The following is a 23,061-nucleotide window of genomic DNA, read 5'->3' on the forward strand; positions in this document are numbered from 1 at the left end:
CTTTTACCAGATAAATCCTCCTTCTTTCTATGCCCTATGCCTTTCTAACTACATAAGGAACACAGGACATTATCTCTGATAGTCTAACAGTGAATCAGATCACTGAGATATGAATTCTAATTTATCTATTTCTTTTTCACTGTGGTACAGTGCATACAAAATTCAAATCTTCTTTACTCATTACTTTGCAATGAACTTCAGAATAACTATGAAATTGTTGTCATAACTGGGCCTGAAACATTTGAGTTGTTCTTGGGATCCTAAGGGTTCAGTAGGGCTATCTACCCTGCTGACTGAGCTCAGGATGGGCTCTCAGATAAACTTTTCATTACCAGCAGTGTCATTAAATGGGAACCTACTAAATGAGTATTCTTGTATTTACACATAAGGCATGAATATAGACCAGATTCTGGGTAAGCATGAGTTTTCAGTTATCCACAGAAATCAAGAGATTTGGTTGCAGAGAAGACATTTCTCTTTGATACTACTTGCTCTTTTTTTATGTGTAGTACTTGATGATAGGAGAACAGTTTCTGTCCTATCACAGTGATGGTAATTTAGATACAGACAAGTTCTCTTGCACCATAGTATGATCTTTAGTGAAGCTGACCAAATAGTTGAGTCACACATGATGAGTGTGTCTGCATCACAATTGTTATCTCGTCCAGGCTTCTTAAAAAACAAACAAACAAACAAACAAACAAACAAATAGATATGATAATGGGAAAATTCTTGCATTCTGTAATGCACTCTAAAGTGCTGAATGATTGCAACTCACAATACAAATTAAACTGAAGGTGTTTCTGGGCAGAAGTGCACTGCTATTTCAGCAGAGCCCAGCAGCAGTCATGCTCTTCCTATGAGCTTCACTAAGAGCAGATGTGGACTCTTGACATGTGTCTTTGGGTGGGTTTAGAGTTAACTCCTTTCACCATTGCACCCTTTTTCCTTTTTATTAAAAGGAACAAAAAAGGAGGTATGCAAATAAATCCAGCTTTTACAAAATAACTATTGTTTTATTTGTGTGTGGGGGGGTGCCACCATAATCAGTTCAGCTGGAAAAGGATATAGTATAATACACAGGCCATGCTCTGCATATCCAAAGTAAACTTGGTCTTTTTTTTTTTTTTCCTGTAAATTGAACTGGATTGCTATATGTATTATTTGCTTATGCTCTGCCTCTGTTTTTTTTCAGTAGTTATTCAGTTATTTTTCTATGTATGACATGCTCAAAGACATGCCTTCTGACTAAGAAAATCATCTGTTGCACTTAGCAAACACACGTTTGCTTATGAATTAATTTTACTTATATGAAATGAAATCTGCTACTGATTGCAGTACCCGAAGATGTATCTCTGTGTAATACTCAGATGTCTGTTCTGTAACATAAAGTATTGATTTCCACAATCTTAGAAATATGGCTGCACTTTAAAAAGCATCAAGACTTTGCACTTTGTAACTACACCAACATTTAAATTCTATCCTGAAAATCACTGAGACAGTTCAGATGATGTGGCCATTGGATTTCATTGAATGTATGGCATACATTGCACACAGGATTGAATTTATTGGCAGGTACAATGTGCAGCCAAGATCACGTGAGCATTTAACTAAACCACGCAATAGCCATGCTATTACTTCTATTTTGTTCCCCTCTAGTTGAGGGGAGGGTCTCATTGCAGAATTAGTGTGAGGACAATGGATTTTTCATTTTAACATCACAGCATGCAAGTATTTTCCTTTTATAAGTAAATGAGCTGTCCATTTTTACTGGATGTCTGCAGTGTTAACACATGTCCTTCTCTGAGAGAAAAGAAATTGCTTTGCAATTTAGAATAACAATCAGTGTTTTGTTCAACTGTTATGCTGCTGATTTGACATCTTTCCTTTTCAAACTGAAATTGCATAGATAACTTTAAATGAATCTAGGGGAACAGGATACAAACCTCATTTAAACACAGTTCCATAAACTAAGACACCATTTATTTATTTTTTCCTTTGAAACTGTGGGAAGTCACAGCTCCACTGCTGATGCACATTTGTGAGTATGCAATCTCACAGAGATTACATGAGGACCCCTAAGTTTTTCCTTGCTGAAAGCAAGTGCAGCTTGTGTACACTCACTGTAGAAAAACTACAAGGGCTGCTCCGAAAGTAATTCCTCCTGTTTTATTATGTTGGCCCATGATAGCAGCAGAGGTTGAACCTACCTACCATTATTGTTGTATTTTGTTGCTGTGTGACAGATGGCAGCAGAGGGGCAGCCTGACAGAATGGCGTCTGACATGGAAGTGAGTATGAAGCAAAGGTGTGGAACTGAATTCCTCCATGCAGAAAAAGTTTCACCCACTGACATTCTGCTGAATATTTTTGGAGACCAAACAGTGGATGTGAGCACAATGAAGTGGCAGGTGGTACATTTCATCAGTGGTTACAGCAGCAGTGGGTCACCTCCACTGGTGCAGATTTTTATGAGTGCAATATGCAGGCTCATGTTCACTGCTGGTGAAAATGCTTAGTTAATGATGGTGACTATGTTCAAAAATAGTATTTTGTAGCTGAGAATTTGCTCTATCAAATAGTGCTATTGTGCTCTTCGCATCTGTTGCAGTTTCCATGGAAATAAATAGGAGGCATTACTTTTGGAGCAAGCTATGTACGAGAGCAAGTGACTGAGGATAACTGCTCAAAATAGTGCTGCAGCCCCCTTGGGCTGCTGAATGAATTTCCTTTTACAACTGTTCTGTCATTTGGCTAAATTGTTACGCTCAAGCTTTCTGGATTTATGTAAGCCATATATACTGCACTGGTACTTCATTAAGAAAATTAACCTCACTGAAGAAAGAAGAAAAAACAAAAACCTAAAAATTTAACTGGCTACTCAGCTGTTAAAAAGCAACAAATTCTATACAGTATCCACCACATAGTTGGCTAGGGAGTTTTTGGGAAAGCAGTAAACTGTTTTCCAATTCTAGGAATTCTAAATTCCGTGCAGCTTTATTTTTAAGAGGTTTTAAGAGTAACACTAAGATGCCTTATTTTAGTGAATTCCAGTTTGTCAGCAATTCACATACTAAACCAGAACGTCTCCCAGCAATGAATGACCCCTGTAATACTTGGAAGCTGGTTATTGCTGGTGCAAGCAGACAGCTCAGAGACAGAGCACAGAACGCTGCTTTAAGATGAATTGGTTAGAGTTACACAGGACTTGATGACCAGTTCTGAGTTTCACTAGCTGGGAAATACTCACTGCAGCATCAGGTTCTGTGTTAGATTTATTTATTTTTAATATTTTCTGTTAGCAATAGATTAAATTTAATTGAGATCTAGAAAGGCATTTTTCTTTGGTAGAAGTCAATCAGTCAATCGGAATACAATAAATTGCAATGCCAAAAGCAAGAGAAAACATAGCTTTGATAAAAAATGCTGACTATCCATTATGTGTCATCGGCATTGGCAGCAGCCAGATATTAATAATCAGTCAAGTCTTGAAGTGAAGAAATTAATGAGGGAAACTAAAGAGATTAATGAAAATATTCCAAGGTTTCAGGACTATGCAAAATCCTAAAAAAGAAGGTTTAAAATTTATACAGGGCACCAAATAAACACCAGCAATCATAATATTAATCTCTGTGTACCGAATTTGCACTATTTGTTAAGAGAAAAACAACATCCACTCTGCATTTTTCCCATCTGAAGCTGGGAGAAGGGCAGGTGTACTGTATATGTAATTTGAAGGACTATTTAATGCACTGATAAACAGGAGGTTAAAAAATTCCACCCCTAAGTTCCTGATACTAAGCTCCCCATACATATGGGGAGTTTCGATGCCATTACTCCTGCAGGTGTTGGGCAGGCACATAGGTAGGGGAATACATCCGCTCCTGGGGTGTGCAGCCCAGTGTCCTGATCATGGAAAGAAAGGGAGCTGCCACTGCAGTAAGCTGGTAACTAATGCCATTATTCTGTTGTATAAAAATTTTTAACTCAATTCCCATCTGTGAGAAAGCTAAAACTACTTTGCCACTTCTGGGTGTGTGTTCAAAACATGCAGTTTGAACATTCAGTTCAAATTTATTGCTTGCGTTCTTGATCCTTCATTCTGAAGCTCTATTCCCACTATCAGATAATAAAATACTGGCTCTGAGAGGCAGCTGCAGCACTCCAGAACAAGCTTAGATAAATGTTTAATACAGAACACTGTTAACTGGAGGGACTGTTGCCAGCACCCTTGTGATCTCAGACCATTATCCTCACCTGACTGGGCTCCCAGACTCTCCTCTCAGCCTGCTCTGGCTCTGCAGCACCTCTGGCTCATAAGGCACTCTGTTCTCTCAATATGTGACTTACTGTCCTCACCTCTGCCTGCTTAGGTGCCATTAATGGTTTAAAACACAACTCTTTAGTGAGTGCTCTAATTTCTGATGTTCATATGCTCAAGTAGATGAGGAATGACAGCTGCATCAGGTAGTGATTTGAAGTGGGTTTTAGTGCTGGGGTTTATTATCCACAGTGCAGATAAAGGTTCCCACTGGCCTAATTCTGGCTCACTCCTACTATGGGCTTAGCTTAATAAATGACATTTAACCAGAAAGAATTAACCTGGGGCTGAGGAAAAAGATGGCAAAAGCTTGCTAACCTGGTAAGCCATCATCATTACAGGAAAGAGCTCACAACCTAAAACACACACAAAATGAACAGCACAAGAACAAAATACAGACATCTATAAAACTGACACTAATAAACGGTCTGCACGTTTTTTTCCTCCTTTCTCTCACAGCCCCACACCTCAAGAGATCAGAGTTCTCATCCACAGACTTAAAAATGTCTGTTTCAGTTCCTTCTGCTTTTACCTGTACTTTTTGATCTCACTGAAGAAAATGTCTCTCTGACAATGTAGGTTAGCCACGTTAATGAACGTAATTAAAGTACTTCCCCATGAAAACAGAATGCAGCATGTCACTTCAAAAATTCCCACCACTGATCAGAAACTGCGAATACAAGGTGACGCTGTAAGAAGGTGGCGAATCTCCAAAATGAGCACATTAGATACGTTTTCTGGCCACCCAAATCAAAACTCTGGAAAATCAAAAATCTGGAAAATTCATACGTTAAGTTGCAAATGAAAAGCACAGCCATCAAATATTAAACTTGTGACACTAGATACTGTACTAATGCATGCAGTTATTGTGATAATAATAACACTTCTGGCATTGCACTCTTGTTTAGAGGATTTTTACCTTTGCCCTCTTTTATTAAAAGAAGATTTTAAATATATTTCTTCCTCCACTATTCACAGAGGCGGAAATGTGGAGAATGGCTCTCCAACCTATGCAGTTTCAGCAACCACCACCCACCGCCCCAAGTGCCTCAGTCCTTTCTTACTTCTTTTCACTCATCGCTGACAATGGTTCAAAATTAATTCCCAGTACTGATCCCTGTTGGTTTATATCCTGTTCTAGTTTTGTTGTTGTTCATTTGTTTTTAAATTTCTTAAAGATTCTTTCAAAGAAACTGTTAGATGTAGCTTAATTCCTTTGCTGCTAAACTTCATAATTTTGCCTGCAATTTTGTCTCCTTATAAGATCAAAAATTTTTTTTGCAGTTATTCCTAAATGCATCCTTTCCCATTTTAGTACAAAGCCGACAAATCTGTTCTCTCTCCTATACTAAACCTGGGCTGCTTTGCTGAACTAAAGGAACAGATGTCAACTGAAGTCTGAGATATCAGTGCTACTGTGGAAGTTACCAACCAAATGAGTGAGGGCCACACGCCTACTGACTGTAAGAAACCTCTGATACAACGGCAGCTCTTGGATCTTTTCTTAGCTTTGAATATTTTAACTTATCTCTTTGCACCTCCTATCAGGTCTAGCATACTGATCAAATGTGAAAAGTGCTTGGCTTCTAACAGGGACCTATAAAATCAGAAAAGCTTTTCTTAGCCATTTTCGGCACTCTATGTGCTTAAGTCTGCAACACCAGGCATTACTAGCAAAGTAGCAAAGTGATACAAAACTTTCTGTACTACATGGAGAGCGTATAAGAAATAGCAACCATACTTTGACTTGTCTTTTTACCATTTAAAGTGTAAAATCTGCTATTTCTCATCTGTGGTGTGTGGGAATTCATTTTAAATCTTTTGAATTACTGTTCAGTCCAGTATTGCTTCTAAGCTGCATTGCTGTATCTGATTCTCAGTTGAAGAACACTTCCTATTCTTCCTTTTCTTTCCAGTTTTCACATAAAAAATATGAGTTGGAAGTCTGTGCTAGTCCAAAAGACAAGTGCCTAAAGACTCGTATTTCTTTGTCAGCTAATATGGCTTTCAGATATACAGGCTTGCCAAAAAATTGTGTATGTCTATAGGATTAGTTTCAGAAGCTTGAGCAGAGAAACTGCAGTTTTACCAAAGTGCAGTGATAGCACCTTCTTAGGCTGCTGTGCAATAGTATTCCAGATAGTCAGTGGTTTATACAGGGCACAGAAGCAGAGTAGTTCCCAGCTTATATGTAAATAATCCAAGTATTTTAATTTCTGCTGTTCTTCTAAAGAAGCAAAGCACAAGCTGGTAGATTTAAGGGCTTAATGCAGTTTTCTTGCTTCATCACAACAACAATAACAAAAATCGTTATATCTGCGGTTCCACGTTCTTAACTGCGATGTCAAAAATGTCTTTGAGCTGCTTGAAGGAAAATTGACAGCTACCAGTTCTGTGCAGTCCCATGCAGCTGTTCATTTGATCCCCAGGGTAAGCACTCACCCCCAGAGCTACTGCTGGAAAGTAATTTAGCTGTGAATGCCCAAAGGCATCCACATTGCTCTGCTGTGCTCCACAGCAGCTGCAGGCATCCAGATACAGCTGTATGTTTTTGCCTTCAGCTATAAATGCCAAAGCAAGAGAAGGTATGGAGCAGGAATTAATACGCACTCCAACTTTATAATGGACTCAAGGACTGATCACAGTGTGTGATTCAGCAAGAAAGGCAGAGCTTAGGCCTTTCATTAGGAAGCTGAGTGTACATGATTAAGATCAGCAGCAGAGTAGTCACAGAAACAAACCAACGTCCAAAGGGATTCTGCAGGGAAGAAGTGAAAAACCTACTTATTCCTTAACAGTTTGGTAGCGAAGACTTGTTTCCTTTGGTAAGGTCTATACAGCTACCTCCCAAACACCAATGTTTGCTGTTTGTGCTTCTTGACAGCTGCTATACTTAGTTTCCCATTAAAGTAACTCAAACATTTCAGAAGAGGTAGGTGGAATATGATGAGCTAAAGGTGTATGAAGAGAAATTATCTGTCCCAAAGCTTCTCAGCATGTTTTTTTTTCCCACCAAGGTCTTCCTGGACTGAATGAATGATCACTGCTCCAATCATCAACTTTCACAGACAGAAAGTATAAAGCTTACATACTTCAGCAAATAGAGGGTTACCTTGATTAACAAATGACAAGCAGCTGTCAACATACCAGCTGCAGGAGATAAAAGGGATGAAGAAGATGCCTACAGTTGCAGAGAAGGCTGACTTAAGAAGCAGGAGGAAAAGTTATAGCTTGGTAAGAAAGAGGTATGCAAGCTAATTCTGGGACTTGCTACAGAAATAGAGGGTGTTTTCCAGGTAACAGGCCTATCTAAGGTGAAGAGCTGACCAGATGGCAGAGATCTAGAGCAGGTCTGGTTTCTGAAGGTGTTCTGTACAGTGGTAAAAAGCTCAGCAACAGTTGCATGGGGTCAGAAGATAGATGGTTGTATCACTCTGAAGAGACAAGTGTTTAACAATGAAAGCAAGACCACAAGCATAGAAAGCAGCATGCTGTCTGATTCAGTATCTTACTCTCTCTTTGCAGTATGTCTTATCCTTACCCAGATTACTAGTGTCAATGCTGTGTTTTACAATTTTTCTTTTGTATTGGATAAAAGATGGCAGATCAGATTGCATTTAAGGACAAAGAGGTCTTCAGTCTGAGTCTCCTTGTCTTTGGCTTTCAAAAAAACTCCATAGTTTGTAAAAATCATCCTGGTATTCAGTGTATGGAAGTTGCACAGAAGAACTATTAGCCATGAGCTAAGAATATATATATTCTCTTAACTTCAACCTGAAATGTTAAGGGTGAGGGCTATTCCTAGGCCAGGCAATTCAGACTCAAGTACAACAGCATTATTAAGCTTTGGTCTGTAAATAACTATTGATCTGAAAACTAATTAAGTTAGCTCTCCTCCAGATGTTGCTTTAAAGGTTTTATTCTTCTTGTAAAAGCAATTTCTCATACAAGCAATTATCACTCATATAAATGCATGCAACCAATCCCTGCTGAATATTCAGGCAGCTCTGTATTGTTTCACCACCTTCCTCTTTAAGATGGTGTTTTCTCCAAACTTTTTCCTAATATTGTTTGCTCTCTCTTTGGACACCACACCACCCAAACAAACCCAAGTACAATCACTTGCAGCATATACTTTTTATCTCCAACACAGCCTGTAGTATAAGATGGTACGATTTCTATGCTACTTCTACCTGCCAGCTATCATCACAATGCAATGTAGCCGTGATTGTCGAAGATAACACCTAACTGCACCGCGTATCTCCAGTAGGCTGCTTCTCTCTGAGCATCGATTTCTTTCTTGCAGGAAGTTTTGCGCGGATCAGTTTTGCGTAAGTGCTATAAACGCGGTTCGGTGGAGCTCGGGTAGCGGCAGCACAGCGACCGCGGAGTCCTCTCTCACTGAGAGCATCAGATTTACTAGGGGACGTACGCGCTCAGAAGCACAATATCCCGAAAGTATTTTATTAAGCACAGATCAACTCACCGCTAGAGCAGGAAAATCGGCTGTTAAAGGAAAAGAAAGGACCAAATCCTCGTTTTCTCACTTTAATTTCTGCTATCCGCGCGGCATGGAGGCATGGCGGCTGCGCACCTCCAGGCAGGTCCCGGGCGGCTACGGCACCTCGCAGCCCAGCGCCGCCGCTCGCCCAGCGCCGCCCGTGCCCAAGGGAGAGGCGCCGCCCGGCTCAGCACCGCGCGTCCCTTCCGCCCCCCGTCCGGTACCGCGGTGGAACAGCGCTGCCGCTCCTTCGCCACCTCCCGTGCGGGGTAAGGGACTCCGGGAACGCCTCAGCGGGCGGCACCCGCGGCCGTTACTCACCGGGCAGGCGGCGGGGACCGGCGGGCGCACAGCTCCGCTCCTCACCGCGCCGCCCGCAGCCGTTACGCAGCGGGGCGCGGCGCGCGCGGGGCCGTTACTCCCCTCAGGCGGCGGCGGTGCGCGGGGAGGGGCGGAGAGCGGGGCCCTACCTGGGCGGTGGGCGGCCGGCCATGGCGAGATCCCGGCGGTGGCGGGACCTTCGGCTCCGGCGGAGTCGGGGCGGCGGGAGCGCGGCCCCGGCGCTCTGCGGCGCCCAGCAGCCCGGCCCTCCGCCTCACTCCTCCCCTGCCCGCCCCGCCGCTCCCCTCCCGTCCTCACACCTCCCTCGGGGCGCGGCGGCCGCGCTTCCCCCGGGCGGCGCCTCGGGAGGCGAGCGCCGTGGCCGTGGCTTTCCCCACCTGCGAAGCGCCGGGTGGCGGCGAGCGGCCGGGCGGAACATGGCCGGGGCTGCGGGCGGCCGGTCCCGCTGGCTCCGTCCCGTGTCGTGCGGGGTTCGCGGTTCCCCGCTCCGCGGGTGCCGCGCAGCCGGGACCGGCCGCCAGCTGCTGGCTCCCTGAGCTCTGCCGTGCGTCGTGCTGCCCCGGCCCCGTGCCCATGTGATTCACATGGCGGGTGCTGCCCGTCTGCGTCTGAGATGTGACGCTCGAGAATTTAGAGAGGGAGCCTGCTCGGGGCACTACGTCGCAGCCCGGCTTTGCGCTCTTTCAGGCTGCTTCATTTAGTTCTACTGGCAGAGCTGTTTTTTTTTTTTTTTCTTCCCTCTGAGTCGGTGCTGAATGTTTTGTGCCTCAGCTTTGTCGTGTCTGTGCGCCCACGTCTGGGAACCCGTGCCGTACAACTATTAGTACCGGCTTTTCGTTATAAAATTCTGAAGGGATGAAGATTAACAGCATCGGAGCCCCAGCGAGGCGAGGTACAGACACAGCATGTGCTGGGTTCGCAGGAGACCTTCACTCAGGGCTTGTAAATATCCAGACGCTGCCAGAAGCTCAGCTGATGTCCAGAGAACCCGGTTCCTCAGTCATCACTGGCCTCAGAGATGTGTTGAGTAAATTCAGAAACTGAAAGGCAGGGCAGGAGATGATGGCAGCCAAAGCCACACTTTGGCAGTGATTTTTTCCCTGTACAATAGAGACTCAGTGTTTCTGTCCTTTGTTCCTGTATCCTGTCTGCACCTTGCTATTCCCTTTAGTTGCTGGAAGTCACGAAGCTTATTGAGATCTAGAAGGGGCATGCAGAGGGAATAATTTTATATATTACATCAGGTTTTGTTCTCTCTTCAAGTTTACAGTGCATGAATCAAACAAACTTTGCAGCCAGGGGCCTGGTATCATCTAACTCCTCTGCAGCCTCTGTTTTTCATCCTTCAGAAAGGCTCCTAGAAGAGTTTGTTGTCATTGCCTTTTGCTTAACCCAGAAGAGAAAGTTCATGTTAATTTTTAAACACCTCTTAAGACTATGCTGAGGATGTGGATTATCCCTGCTGTTGTAGCAGTCAATTTGTCAACTCATTAGGTGACAAATGAAGATGACAGATATGATAGCTACATTGTGGTTGCCAAGGGCAAAAGTTTTGGGTAGGTGCTGGCTTTTAACTGGAGAGTGGACAAGCTGAGAAAACTGAGCCAGTGGAGCCTCTTAGGGGGGCACTTGAAGGAAGCATGGTGGCCTGCTGCCAGCCCATCTGGCAGCCCAGGGGCCCAAGGAATCTTTCTGGGCTCCAAGTGAACGAGTTGGAAGTCCTGAAATCCAGAGGCAGGCAAATCAGAGACATTACCTGCTGAAACATTAGTCCTGCTCACTCCTGAAACTGGATAACGTGTTACCTGTGAGCATGCCAGTATGCTCACTGTGCTCAATGTTTAAACATCAGCTCCTCAGAAATACCCCTTGCAGCACTGTGCTACCTTTCTCACTCTCCACATGCTCTTGCACCTCTTCTTTCTGGAAGCAGGCTTGAATGCCCTTTTATCTTCCTTGGCTGTCACCACACATGCCTCGTGGTTTGGGGTAATTTAAACTCCCTGGTCTGTTGCATCTCTCGATGCTGTTGACTTTCTCTCCCTTCAGTTCTCTTCTAATAGACATGATTTTCCTACCCATGTAGTGCCTAAAATTTTCTATCAGCTTCCACTTGATCAATTACTTTAATTTCATCCATCTTCTCTAAATCGCTTGTACATGACTATGCATCAGATCTCTGTTTTTGTATTTTAAGTGTCCTATTTTCTCTTCCTTGTCACAGTATTGCCTTTCTGATAAATTCAATCCTATTGCCACCTGCCTTCTAATCACACACTTCCTCATTTGGTAGCTCATCTGCTACTTCTTCACTGTCATGATCTTGTCCTTTATTTGCCTCTAAGTATTTTTTTCTGTCCCAGATGTTTATTGTTACTTCTGTTACTGTCCACTCTGACTCTACTGAGGTGTCTCTTCAGGCTGCATTTAAGCCACTGATATTATACTATACTGAATTCTTCCTGAATTCTGGAGAAGAGGCTCAAATATTACATACCTAGAGGTCCTCTGCTTGTCTTCCATCTCTTAGCTTTTCTGTTACTCACTTTTTCCCTCACAACACACAATTCTTTTCTCTCCATATCTTTGCTGTTCTCTCACTTCTACATTTACTCCCCTCCCCCCCTTTTTTTTTGTTTGCTTGTTTCTTCCTCCCTTTTTCATTCTTTACTATTCTGCTCTAAGTTGATAGGCAACAGTTTTCACATTCCTGTTTCTGGGTTGTAGAACAGCTTCTTCAGTGCTGCTGGATGTGACAGATTTCCAGCTAAGGATAGTCTGGAGAAAGGAAATGCCCATTTTCTGTTAGTGATATTTGCACTCCAGAAGTTCTTAAAGCCTTTTCCAGTTTCATTTCTGATTGCCTGTTCTTGTGAATTGTCTGAGGAAAAGCTTTGTGTCACAAAGAGAAGTTTTTCCCTGATTAGTGATGGGGATATTTGTTGCTCACTCTCTTCTGTGCATTTAGTCTTTGTTCTGGATGTGATACGGCTCTGAAACACATTTTTCCCATCATAGACCCTGCCACTCATTTGTCTCTTACTCCAGCAGAAAGCACTGAGATTACATGTGTGCTGGTTCTTGCTTTGATTTTTATCATGTGCTAGCAGTCAATTTGAAGTCCTCTCGTTGTCATCCTGTGATTTGATTCCTTCTCTCTTTTTTTTGTGTGTGTGTGTTAGTTGCTATTTATTGTCTGACTCTATGATTCTGCAAAAACTCTGCTAACCTGTCTTGTATAGGCATAGGCTTTATTGATTCTTCTCACCCTATTATAGCCAGCCATTGTCTTTTGAATTTCCTCACAATTACTGGAAATGCCCTCATTTGGGTCATCGGCTCTCCTCTCCTGTGAATGTCCACACTCTTGATTTCTGAGCAACTGGCTGTGTGTGATTTTGTGCCATTGTTCCCACTGCTTGACAGTACGGGTACATAGCCTGAAAAACCTCTCCTCTTTTCTGGAACTTGACTTGATAGAACAGAACTGATTACTGTCACACATTGACTTATTTCAGAGCTGTCACTGGGAGTGTATTTTTTCCTCAGCTTTTAGATATGAGTTGGCATCAGGAAGAGTCTACTGTGGCAGTTTAGTTACTTCACTCTGTCTTCTCTATGTCATCTTAGGACAGTGTTCTCATACACAGTAACAGAAAGTTGTGGTCACAGAATAGAAGTGCTTTTGCAGAACACAGGCTATTCCTGTTGTTTGCTTTCAGATTTTGCAGGTGTAGACTTTTATAAAATTTCCAAGCAGCTATTTGAAAATAATTAATCACCTTTTCTGATAGAATAAACTGCTGCGGAGTTGTCAGTTTGAGCTGACAGAAACTAAAACAATAGTTCCAAACAGAGCTGACTGTCACATGAGAAAATATGTCAGTCATTCCTGAAAAGGCAGAGGGAGCCAATCTTATACTGAGACTCTGAGTTGACTTTGAAGTTTTGTTCACTTGCTATAAAAATTTCCCTGAAAACTGTGCTTTTGCATAACTTGTGGGGTTTTTTCTTTTTTCTTTTTCTTTTTTTTCCCCCAGGAAATGTATCTGGTCTATACTGAAGCTGTAACTGGTTGACATTTCCAGGAATACATCAATTTTGTTGGAGACTAGAGAAAACAGAGTTCTGTTTTCCACTTCACTTTGCTTATCCTAGGAGCTACTTTTTTCTTGAATTGTCCTGATTATATGTAAGGATGTGGGAAATTTCGGATGCCATATATGTTTAGAAAAACAGGACCTCTCAATATCTTAGCATTTTCTGTACAGAGACATAATTATTCCTGAACAAATTTAACACTATCTAGTCCCCAGTACAGGCACCATCTCTCTTGCATAATAGAGAAAATAATGAAATGAAATTAATCCAGTAAGACAGTTAAGTCCTAATCTTAATGTTAGAATCACAGAATTACCAAGGTTGGAAAAGACCCCTAAGAACACCCAGTCCAATTGCTTACCTTTCACCAATGTTTCCCACTAAACCATGTCCATCGTACAACATCAAAACATTTCTTGAACACCTCCAGGGTTGATGACTCCACTCTCCTGGAGAAGAAATATTTCCTATGTCCAACCTGAATCCCCCCCGGTGCAGCTGGAAGCTGTTCCCTCTGGTCTTATCACTACTTACATGGCAGAAGAGATCAACCACAACCCCCCTTTGGATAGTTGTAGAGAGTGTGTATTGGCCTTTTGGCTCTAGTGTTGATCAAATAGTATTTTTGGTGCATCTCTCTGCGATCTTTTCCATGTTTGCTGTACAGTTGGAATGTGCACATAGATCAATGGATGCACACACATGTTGGAGGATGTGTAGTTATTCCTCTATTAGTTAAAAGGTTTGCATTGAAGATTAGATAGTTAGCTTGCATGTGTTAAGGTTTTGGATGAAGATCTTTTTGTCTGATGCTTTTATTCTTTTAAATCTTGATGATCCAATTCCAAAATCTTCTTAGATCAAAGTATTTTTTCACCCTTGTCAAGACAGGTATAAAATAAATATCATGAATGATTTTAATCTGCATTAGATCTAGTTTGCAAGCTTCTCACTGGCAATGGCCAGAAGCTTTGCAGCAAGGCTGGCTAGCAAAAATTGCTGTTTGATGTAATGAACAAAAAAATCATCAGTGTGATGGGTCACTTTGCTCCAGACAGGATGGCGTGCCTCCTTATTTAAGAAATGCAGATAATTATCATAGCACATGAGTAGTAGATGTATTTATTTTTCACCTATATACATATCTGTACTAGAAAGGTAATTTTTTTTTTTTTTTGCCTAAATTAACCTCAAAATCTTTGAGTTGATCTACAAATCTAAATATTAAACCTACTACTTCAGTCCCTCTGTCTCTTCTTTACATAAACTTTCAAATGTACATGGCATTTTCAGCCTACATGCATTCCGGGAAAAGAAGGAGAGATAAGATTAAATTCTGTAAGATAAATCAAGCACATTACGTTGTTTGAAGAGACTATGCTGAAAATGGTCTGTTTGTCAGGCTTATTTCAGTAAGCCAGAGAGCTCCTGTATTGAGTATTTCAGGTGATCTGAAATATACTATTCCATAGGGAAAGAAACCAATGTTTGCAATAAACTCAAACCTGGCTATTTAGTTCCTCTTAGGTTAAAAGTGATACACTAAATTGGACTCGAATCTGATAACAGTAATCAGCCTGTAGACAATAAACCATCATCTGTAGCATTAACAGAAGTCTTTTGAGCAACTGGAAGTGGTGATGCATATGGAGTAGACAGGAAAGAGATTCACAAACACTTTTTGTGTTCATTTGCGCTGTCCTTGGTTTTCAAAAATCATTTTTGCTTTCACCTTGTTCTCTCAGCCTCTAAACCCTGTTGCCTGCGCTTTGAGAATGTACCACATGAGTACTGTGTGCTTCCCATTGTACTTTCCTCTGACTCCACAGGCAGTCAGTGTGCTCGTACTTACTCAAAAGACTGTGACTATTTGGTGCAGATTATTTTTTGAGATCACATACAATTTTTAAGTTTTTCTGAATAAGCATTGCAAATGGATCTGGAATTCTGAGTCTCTTTGGAAGTCTCTGGAATTTTTTATTACTAAACTATTTTTCAAAGTTTTATCTTACTTCTGGCCACAGTTCTCCAAAGTACTGTTTCCCTCTGGCTTCGTATTTTTGACTGTTGAGCAAAATTTTTAAGGGCTGGAAGCAGTTAGTTTTTAAATAGGAATTATATTTTGTATTTTCTCAGAAGGAAAGACTAAGTCAAAGACATACTTAAAAAAGCCTCATAGCAGTACAAACAAGAGCTATCCACTTTTCCTCATGTGGATGGGCGAGCAGAAAACAAAAATAAAAAAATGAAAGACCTCAGAGAAAGAGGCTGAAAAGGGAAATTCAAAGACTGGTGTGAATGATGCAGAAAATCTGGCTTGAAAGATTTCTCAATAGCTATCTTGTTCTGTGCTCTCAACAAATGGCCATTGAGGCATTAAAACTGCGTAAATTGCAAGAACGTAGAATTAAAATGTGATGGGAAATGGTTTACTTTTTTCATAGATTTTTCATGTAAGCGTACACCAACTGCTGTGTGTTTATTTTCTGCATGCATTAGATATTCATGAAATGCAATGGGAATAAGAAATTGCTCATGTGATCCATTTGAATAAATGCCTTTGTATGCTGACAATAAAATGCAGGTGTATGAAAGACCAGAGAAGCTACTTCTCATTAAAAAAAAAAAAAAAAAAAAAAAAAAAAAAAAAAAGCCTAAAAGCCCACAAACATGTGTATGTAATAAAAAGATCTTCGACTAAACACTGTTTTCAATGTCATCGTGGACATCTCTGGCTGAATTCTCAAGACTAACAAAAAGCGAGCAACCTTAATTGCATTCCAGAAGGACTTAAAACCACTGAGCTTTGTTGATTTTGTTACTTTTTGCTACTAAATTACCATGCACGGTTGTTTAAATAGCTGTTGGAGCAGAGATTGTAAATAAATGCCTACAGTCATGTACAAAATCCTATGGAGTTAAACATTTGTTTCAGGATGACTATGAAATCAATTTGCATCACCATAGTAGCTAATGGTATTTTCAGAATCATAAATACCAGTTGTTAAACTGAAATGTGCATTTCCACTGTAACAAGTACAGCTCAGCTACTGGAATAAGAGCCCCTCTGCACAGTCCCTCTAACGTAGTTCAGTCCAGCTCTGTTTTCTAATGAAATGTACAGGAAATGTAAATAATGCAGTGTTTTCTCAGGAAGCCTGAAGAACTGCCAGTTACACGATACATTTTTGAGATGTCCACGAGAACCTGAATTGTACTGGGGCTGTAAAAACAAAGCAAGATGCATGTACTTCTGCTATGTGTCTGACTTTTAACTGCTAAATATGGAATTAGCTCAAGTCAGAAGGATGCCTCATTTAAAGAAAAAATAATTGAAGACCTATCTAGGGAACTGTATACTTGAGGAATAGTGACTTGTGTGGAAGCTCAGTGCAACTTCATTTGAATTAGATGAACTGCTAATGAATGGGAGAGAGAGGAGTGGAATTTTATTATTACTTTTTTAAAGCCCAACAATTTATTTCGTTCCATGAACTTCTATATGCAATTTTGAAACACCTTATTTCCCCCCACTGTGTTGGTGGGGAGGATAAGATAGGGATATAAAGGGAAATGGTGGAGAGCAACTTTATAATGTCTGTATGAAATTCTGAACTGCAATAAATTCAGAGTGCTTTTAGATTGCTAGCAGTAATTGTCTGACAGGAGTCATGATCACATCCTGTGAATTTGTGGAGGGCAAAGAATTAGAGGCACAGCAAGAAATAGAAAAACCAAGATTTTTGAATTCTCTACATATTTCGAGAATGTTTTCTTTTGTTTCTCACTGAATTTTCTTTATTCTTGGTTGCACTGAGTTGTTCTAAATGTCTTCTGTCCTGGCAGGTGGCAATATTTGGATATTCCCGGACTCTTAAGAAACTTGGTTTAAATGAAGGACTGGAAGCCTAAGGATTGTCTGTCAGTGGAGTAAATTGTTATGGGATCTTTGAATCATCCATTACGGGGTGTTCTTGGGAGTGGATGGGAGGCCATGCATAAGGAATAAGATTGATGTTACACTAATGTTACAGTACAATTTACTTTCTATATGGGAAGAAGGAAAATTGGAAAAGGGTATTTTTAAAAATTTTATTTAAAAAAGCATATTAAGAGATAGAATCATGAATTAAATTTATGATATTCTGATTTGAAAAAGTAAGAGATGGAAGTAAATGTTGCATTTTCTTCTTTAAACTACATCTCACCTTTTTGGTATAGTAAAATGTTATCTAGAAGTTAGATGACATCAGAGGAAACTATTCTGCAAAGCTCTAAAGCATTTACAAGTTGTTTTGGTTCTCATGTGTTTTGCTGTGTGTATTTTTGCAGCACTCAATTATTTGTGTCTTCATAATTGGAATCTATTTCTTCATTACTTGACCTCTGGCTCACGACGAAATGCTTTAAAGAGACAACATATTAAGAAAGGTATTCTTTGAATAAAATGCTTAGTTAGCTTGGGAGCATGGGAAAGAATCCACCTTCCCAGGTGAATTCTGTTCCATTGCTCTCCTGGTGCTTTTGTACCTCATCGAATCTCAGAATCTTTTCCATACAATGGCATAGTTTCTGAAAAGTTGGTCTATGCTGTCTTAGGATATCTGGGATGACTGGAACATACCCTGATGAACTGCTTTTATGGCCATGAGCATTCTAATGCTCCAGAAATTAGGTCTGCATCTTTCATTTTTGTATTGCAATTCTAATTAGTGTGCTACAACATATTTGAGGGTCACATTGTCTTTTGAGGAGCTTCATCCATGAGACGTGTAACTGAGTAATCATATGCTTCCAAGTCCTCTCTAAGAGAAGCATAAAAAATATATGCATGGATCACAGCAGGAGATGAACCCAAAAGTAGCTTAATGGGCAGTTCCTTTGGAGAACTGTCAGCACTTTCTATCTCACTTCTAGATGCATGCACTTTGATCTTGCCTTGAACTCTCCTCAGGCTGCTGTTTTTTGTCTGGGCTGATCACTGTTTGTCTGGTATTTCTGGAAGCCTTGCAGTCCAAGGGGAGCTGCTGTGCTGAGTTTTCTCCAGGCTACTGTCTGCTGGAAATCCCAGATATTCTTGCAGTGCTCATGCTGAGAAATTGCTCGGTGTGTAGAAACAGCTTATTGAAAATGTGTTACTCAGTTGATCACTCCACGCAGAGCATGTCTGATGTGTGAAAATGTCAGGTTTGCCATGTGTGCCCAGACTCTGTGCCTGGCACGTGCAGTGTGGCTGGCTCCCTCTGGAAGCCTTACATTTACCCTGTCTGCCCTATGAAATTCCATTTGGAATCCCGGGGGCCTCTTGGTCCCAGCAGCTTACTGAGAGGGAAACATGTGCTCTGTGCATGTACTTCCTCTAAGGCCTTCCTACCTTGCAAGTGCGGCAATTGATGGATCTTAAAGTTAATGTTTTAGTTTTTGAAGTGAAAAGGTAGTGTGAAAAATATTAGAATGTATCATTTGGATTATATGCAGTCTTTCTAATTGCTGAAGATATTGCTAGCAATTATTCACTGACTAGTATTAGCTGCTTATTAGCTGTCTGTGCAAAAATACAAATGTATCTTGAAAGTGTCTTTAAATCTGTCTTTATACATTTGATTGGATTCTGCTCACTGTTGGATCAATGCAGTTCTAAAGAAATATTATCTTCAGCCCTAACCATCAAGAAAGTATTACAGAGTTGGCAAAAGGACTGTTGTTTAGCTGTGAGAAAATATGCTTTGTATGGAACTTTGTTTTTCAATAGCTAATGCCTTTTGGGCACTGTTCAAAATGTGTTTTCATCCTTACCACATTAAAAAAAAAAAATAAAATTGTAAATTAACATATTTTTTTACATCAAGGACCCCCAACAGAAATTGAATTTCTCAACTTAACTTGTGAACTTCTCTTAACTTGTGTTTATCTGCTATTTGTTTTGACTTTAATTTTCATGCATATTCAGGAATCCAATTTTCTGTCTAGTGTTTAAGACCACAGTAATGCTAAGGAAAGTATTATCCTCTCTGACATAAATGTAAAAAGCTCAGTGGGTTTTCATCTCCGTTAGCAGATCCTGCAGTTGCTGCAGAAGGGGATCTATCACAGCTTAGGGGAAGCTAATTTGTCACTTCTTTGGTCTTATTATGTTTGCTCAAACTACACCAATAGCTGGAGAAAACCAACTTCAGGCATAATGAAAAAACTAAAGTGAAAAAAAAATTCCATTTGCAATGGCTATGTGAGAAGCTGTTTCAAACAGATGAAATGGAGCTCTGTATTATTTCTAATCTATTATCATTGGATAGTGAGTATTTTCAGAGCTGTCTGGGGCCAGCAGGCTCCTGAGCAGTGTGAATAATGCCACAGGCTTGGACTGCTCTTGCCATACTGCACGCCTACTGAGCAGGTGATGTTTCCAACTACACAGTTACTCGTCTTGCATTCATAATGCTTCTGCTGCCTTGAAATGTAGCTGGGTCTGGCAGCAATAGGTGGTCTTGAGACCTGTCACCAGGATGGCCTTTTCATTAGACATTAACAGGCCACAGTAATTTGGTGACAATACAGATGTGTGGGAAGGTAAGAATAAGCTTTCAACCTGGAAAAATGAAGACTGGCTCAGTTTGAAAAGCACACAATATGAAGATTATTATTAAGAAGTTTATTATTGTATATTGATATTCAGATGGTGAAAATAACAATATGGCAAAAGGTCTGAAAAAATGATATGTTTCATCATGCAAACTTCTTCTGAGAATTGTATTTTATGGCACTTGTTGCTAACATTTCTGTTTTCCAAGGGTGAACCATATTAATTTTCAAGTATGGCATATTACATGTGCTATACTGGTGTAGGAAGGGAATAGCATTTTGCAGAATTAATGGAAATCAAGGCTACTGTGGGAATGGAATGTTGTTTCTGCATTTGATATTAAAAAGATTCAATTGGTTTGAAGAAGTAGAACATAATGCATTTGTATTCTGTAACTTATCCTTAGAAGTAGTTGATCTAAGAAGTAAAATATTACTGTCTATGTTAGCGACATGTTTTAGAAACATTATTACTGAATTAAGTGATTAATTCTTTCTTGCAAAACTGTAATAGTTAAATGTTCCAAACAATGCGAATATAGTGTTAGGGATTAGAAAACATATTGTAGAGTTGTTCTGTTAGGATAAGAAACTCCCAGCAAAAGAAAAACACATTTAGTAACATCAAAGAAGCTAGGGCCTCTACACAAGGCCGAACTGTCTCATTCCGTGAGAAGCTTGGGATGTGACAGGTAGGCACCAAGACAGGCAGGCACTCCCCTCTGTCTTTCTCCCAAGCTTATCTTTGTGGAAGGAAGGACAAGCAGATATCTGCAAAATAATGATCAAGTGTGGAATAAGTTAATTAATTAACTACAGATTTACAGTTAGGCAGCAAAAATTTATGTTTGTCCAGTGTTTCCATGTTTAGTGAAGCGTCGGGAAGATTGTGAACCTAAAGTACTCAGCCAATGAGGAACTAGGGGAATAAGAGAGAAGCGTGGGGAGCAGGAAATAAAAGATGTAACGCTGTTTTCTGAGGGCGCTCTCCTGCTTGCAGGAGATCCGCCATTGCAATTGCAAATAAAATCTGCTTTATCAGAGATACCGTCCTAGAAAATTATTTGGATATTTCCAACACTACAAATGTTGATGTAATAAATTTGTCAAAATATCTTTCATGCACTTCTGATTTTAAGTCAGTTATAGTCAGGAAGAGAGGTTAAGAGCTGGTGTAAAGTTGGAGCTTGATGCTTACTGAAGTTTGCAAGTTATTACATAATTCATTTGAAAATTACAATTTAAAAAACCATCAGTGGTATTTTAATTTTAATAGCTCAGAAGAGTCGTGTGAAGTTCCCATACGAAGCCATAGAATTCTACCATAGTCACATTTGGCACTGAGTATCACAAGTAACTTCAGCTTTTACAGATGTGCATTGACGGCTTTCCCTAAAAAACTTGAAAATCCTAAAATTGGATTTTAACTGCACAAATGTTCGAAAGCAGCCAACATTATCCAAGTGCTCCATAGTGACTATCATACAAGGAGAAATGCACCAGAGGGACTTTTAGGAGTTCAGCTGTCAGTCAGTAATTGATAACTCAGTAATCTTGAACTCCCATCTTTCACTTTCTTCATAGATTTTTTTGTCATTCTGTCGTATCTGCATTCCTTATTATCTAAAGCATCAAAAGTAGTATGCCACTTCCACTTGCTTTTGCAGATTGAAGTTGGACTTCAGTTATAACCTTTGGAGTTGGATTTACCAACTGATCTGTAACTGGGACAATGCTTTGTTCTATGTAAGCCATTTAAAGGCACATCAGATTGATAATCCTGCAGAGAAAGTAAACATTTTAAAATTAATTTTCTTATTCTTCTCTCTTTGGAGCACACTTATTGCACTACACAATAATGTACCACATCTGTGTGTGTGCATGCTGTGTATCTGTATGGTACACGAGAAATGTAATTTTTTCCAACTTTTGAACTTGTTTGCTATGTATTCTGGTACGCTTTCATGCCAGTAACACCTCCTCTGCTCTGGATTTGCCCAAGGAACGAGGCTTTCAGGGAACAGACAGATGTCACCAAAGTAATTCATTAAGTCCACATCTCTTTCACTAAGTACTCTTGAGATACCCTCAAAAAGAGAATGAAGAGCAAGCAGACTCCTTCTGTGTTGATTTCTCATTGCACATTAAACCCATAGCATGGCTGCTATGTTCTGGGTTTCAGTGTGTGTGCACATGCATACTAAGACTAATTTTGGACATCTTGCTCTTAGTGACCGTGACACCTGCTTGGTATTTCTTGGCAAATAGTCAGTCACATGTGTAGCTCCTGACAGTAATTATTATGTGTAATTTGTATGAGTTTTAAATTGTGATGCTATGGTCTGAAAAAAATTGTATATTCTCCTATTCTAGAGATAAGTCTGGCTTTAACTGGATTTTCATCTAGAATATTCCTATTAAAATATAGTTTTTAAACCATATTCCTTATGATGCATGATGTACTTAATGATGGTTTCTCTAGGAACATCCATAATTTTTGTTCTTTCAGCATGCAAATGTGATATGATCATAATCATCAGTCCTATTGGGCTGGGTTGGCTTTCCCAATGACTAACATTTGGGAATGGTGTTCTGCAAGCCTTGCTAGTATGGTTATGTGGTATCAGAAAGGCTTCGAGTATATCACTGTGTGGAATTTTCCAGGAGTGGATGCCAACAGTTAATGTAGAAGAAACGGTTTTTTCATGGCTTGTGCTTCTAATTCAGTTGCTTCTTAATTCATTTTGCTTCTTTCATCTAAAAGTTGATTTTTTTTCCCCTTCAAATGTGGCCATGCGCCTAAACTGAAAAATCATTTCTTGCTACGAACACTGAAAAGCTGTGCTATTTCTGCCTTACTAATGTCACTTAAAGCTTGTCACATCAAAGGTGTTTAATTCATTATTTATTGTCAAGATACTCAGAGTGATGGTATTTAAAGTCTTAATCAATTGGTTTTTATTCATTCTTGTAGGTGGACTCGCAAAATAATTGTTTTGGCATATTTCTTAAAAACCACAATTATACAGAAAAATGTCAATTGCAGAGCATTTGCATTAAAACTCTTTCATTCAATAACTCTGTTTTCAGTTCTGAATAACTTGGTTATGTGTAATTTTGCACAACTGTTCAGGTGCCTAGAGCGTGCTTCCCTGAACAACCCCGTGGTCTTAGTGCATACATCATTTGTGGCAGTGGGATCAGGAGAGGGCTCTAC

General features: G+C 40.2%; 2 protein-coding genes across 6 annotated transcripts in view; one reads left to right on the forward strand and one right to left on the reverse strand.

Annotated features, from left to right (window-relative positions):
- SPHKAP (SPHK1 interactor, AKAP domain containing) overlaps positions 1-9,769 on the reverse strand; it is a 68,254-nt gene extending 58,485 nt beyond the window's left edge. The window contains exon 1 of one of the 5 annotated variants that reach the window (XR_014885554.1): positions 9,542-9,769. Coding sequence is in view for 2 of the 5 variants with exons in the window: in XM_085233174.1 (XP_085089300.1) it covers positions 9,542-9,582 (41 nt within the window). In the remaining 3 variants the exon portion in view is untranslated. Of the gene's footprint in view, positions 1-8,807; positions 8,954-9,143; positions 9,455-9,541 lie in introns of those variants that run through there. The other 4 variants (XM_085233174.1, XM_085233173.1, XM_085233175.1 and 1 more) reach the window with 4 other exon arrangements.
- Positions 8,850-23,061, forward strand: part of LOC146543621 (uncharacterized) — a 212,317-nt gene continuing 198,105 nt past the window's right edge. Inside the window, exon 1 of the mRNA XM_085233184.1 lies at positions 8,850-9,091. Coding sequence (XP_085089310.1) covers positions 8,893-9,091 — 199 coding nt within the window. The 5' untranslated portion in view covers positions 8,850-8,892. The remainder of the gene's footprint in view (positions 9,092-23,061) is intronic.

The sequence above is a fragment of the Meleagris gallopavo genome, chromosome 11 (genome assembly GCF_905368555.1).
Source record: "Meleagris gallopavo chromosome 11, MGAL_WU_HG_1.1, whole genome shotgun sequence".
NCBI classification, from domain to species: Eukaryota; Metazoa; Chordata; class Aves; order Galliformes; family Phasianidae; genus Meleagris; species Meleagris gallopavo.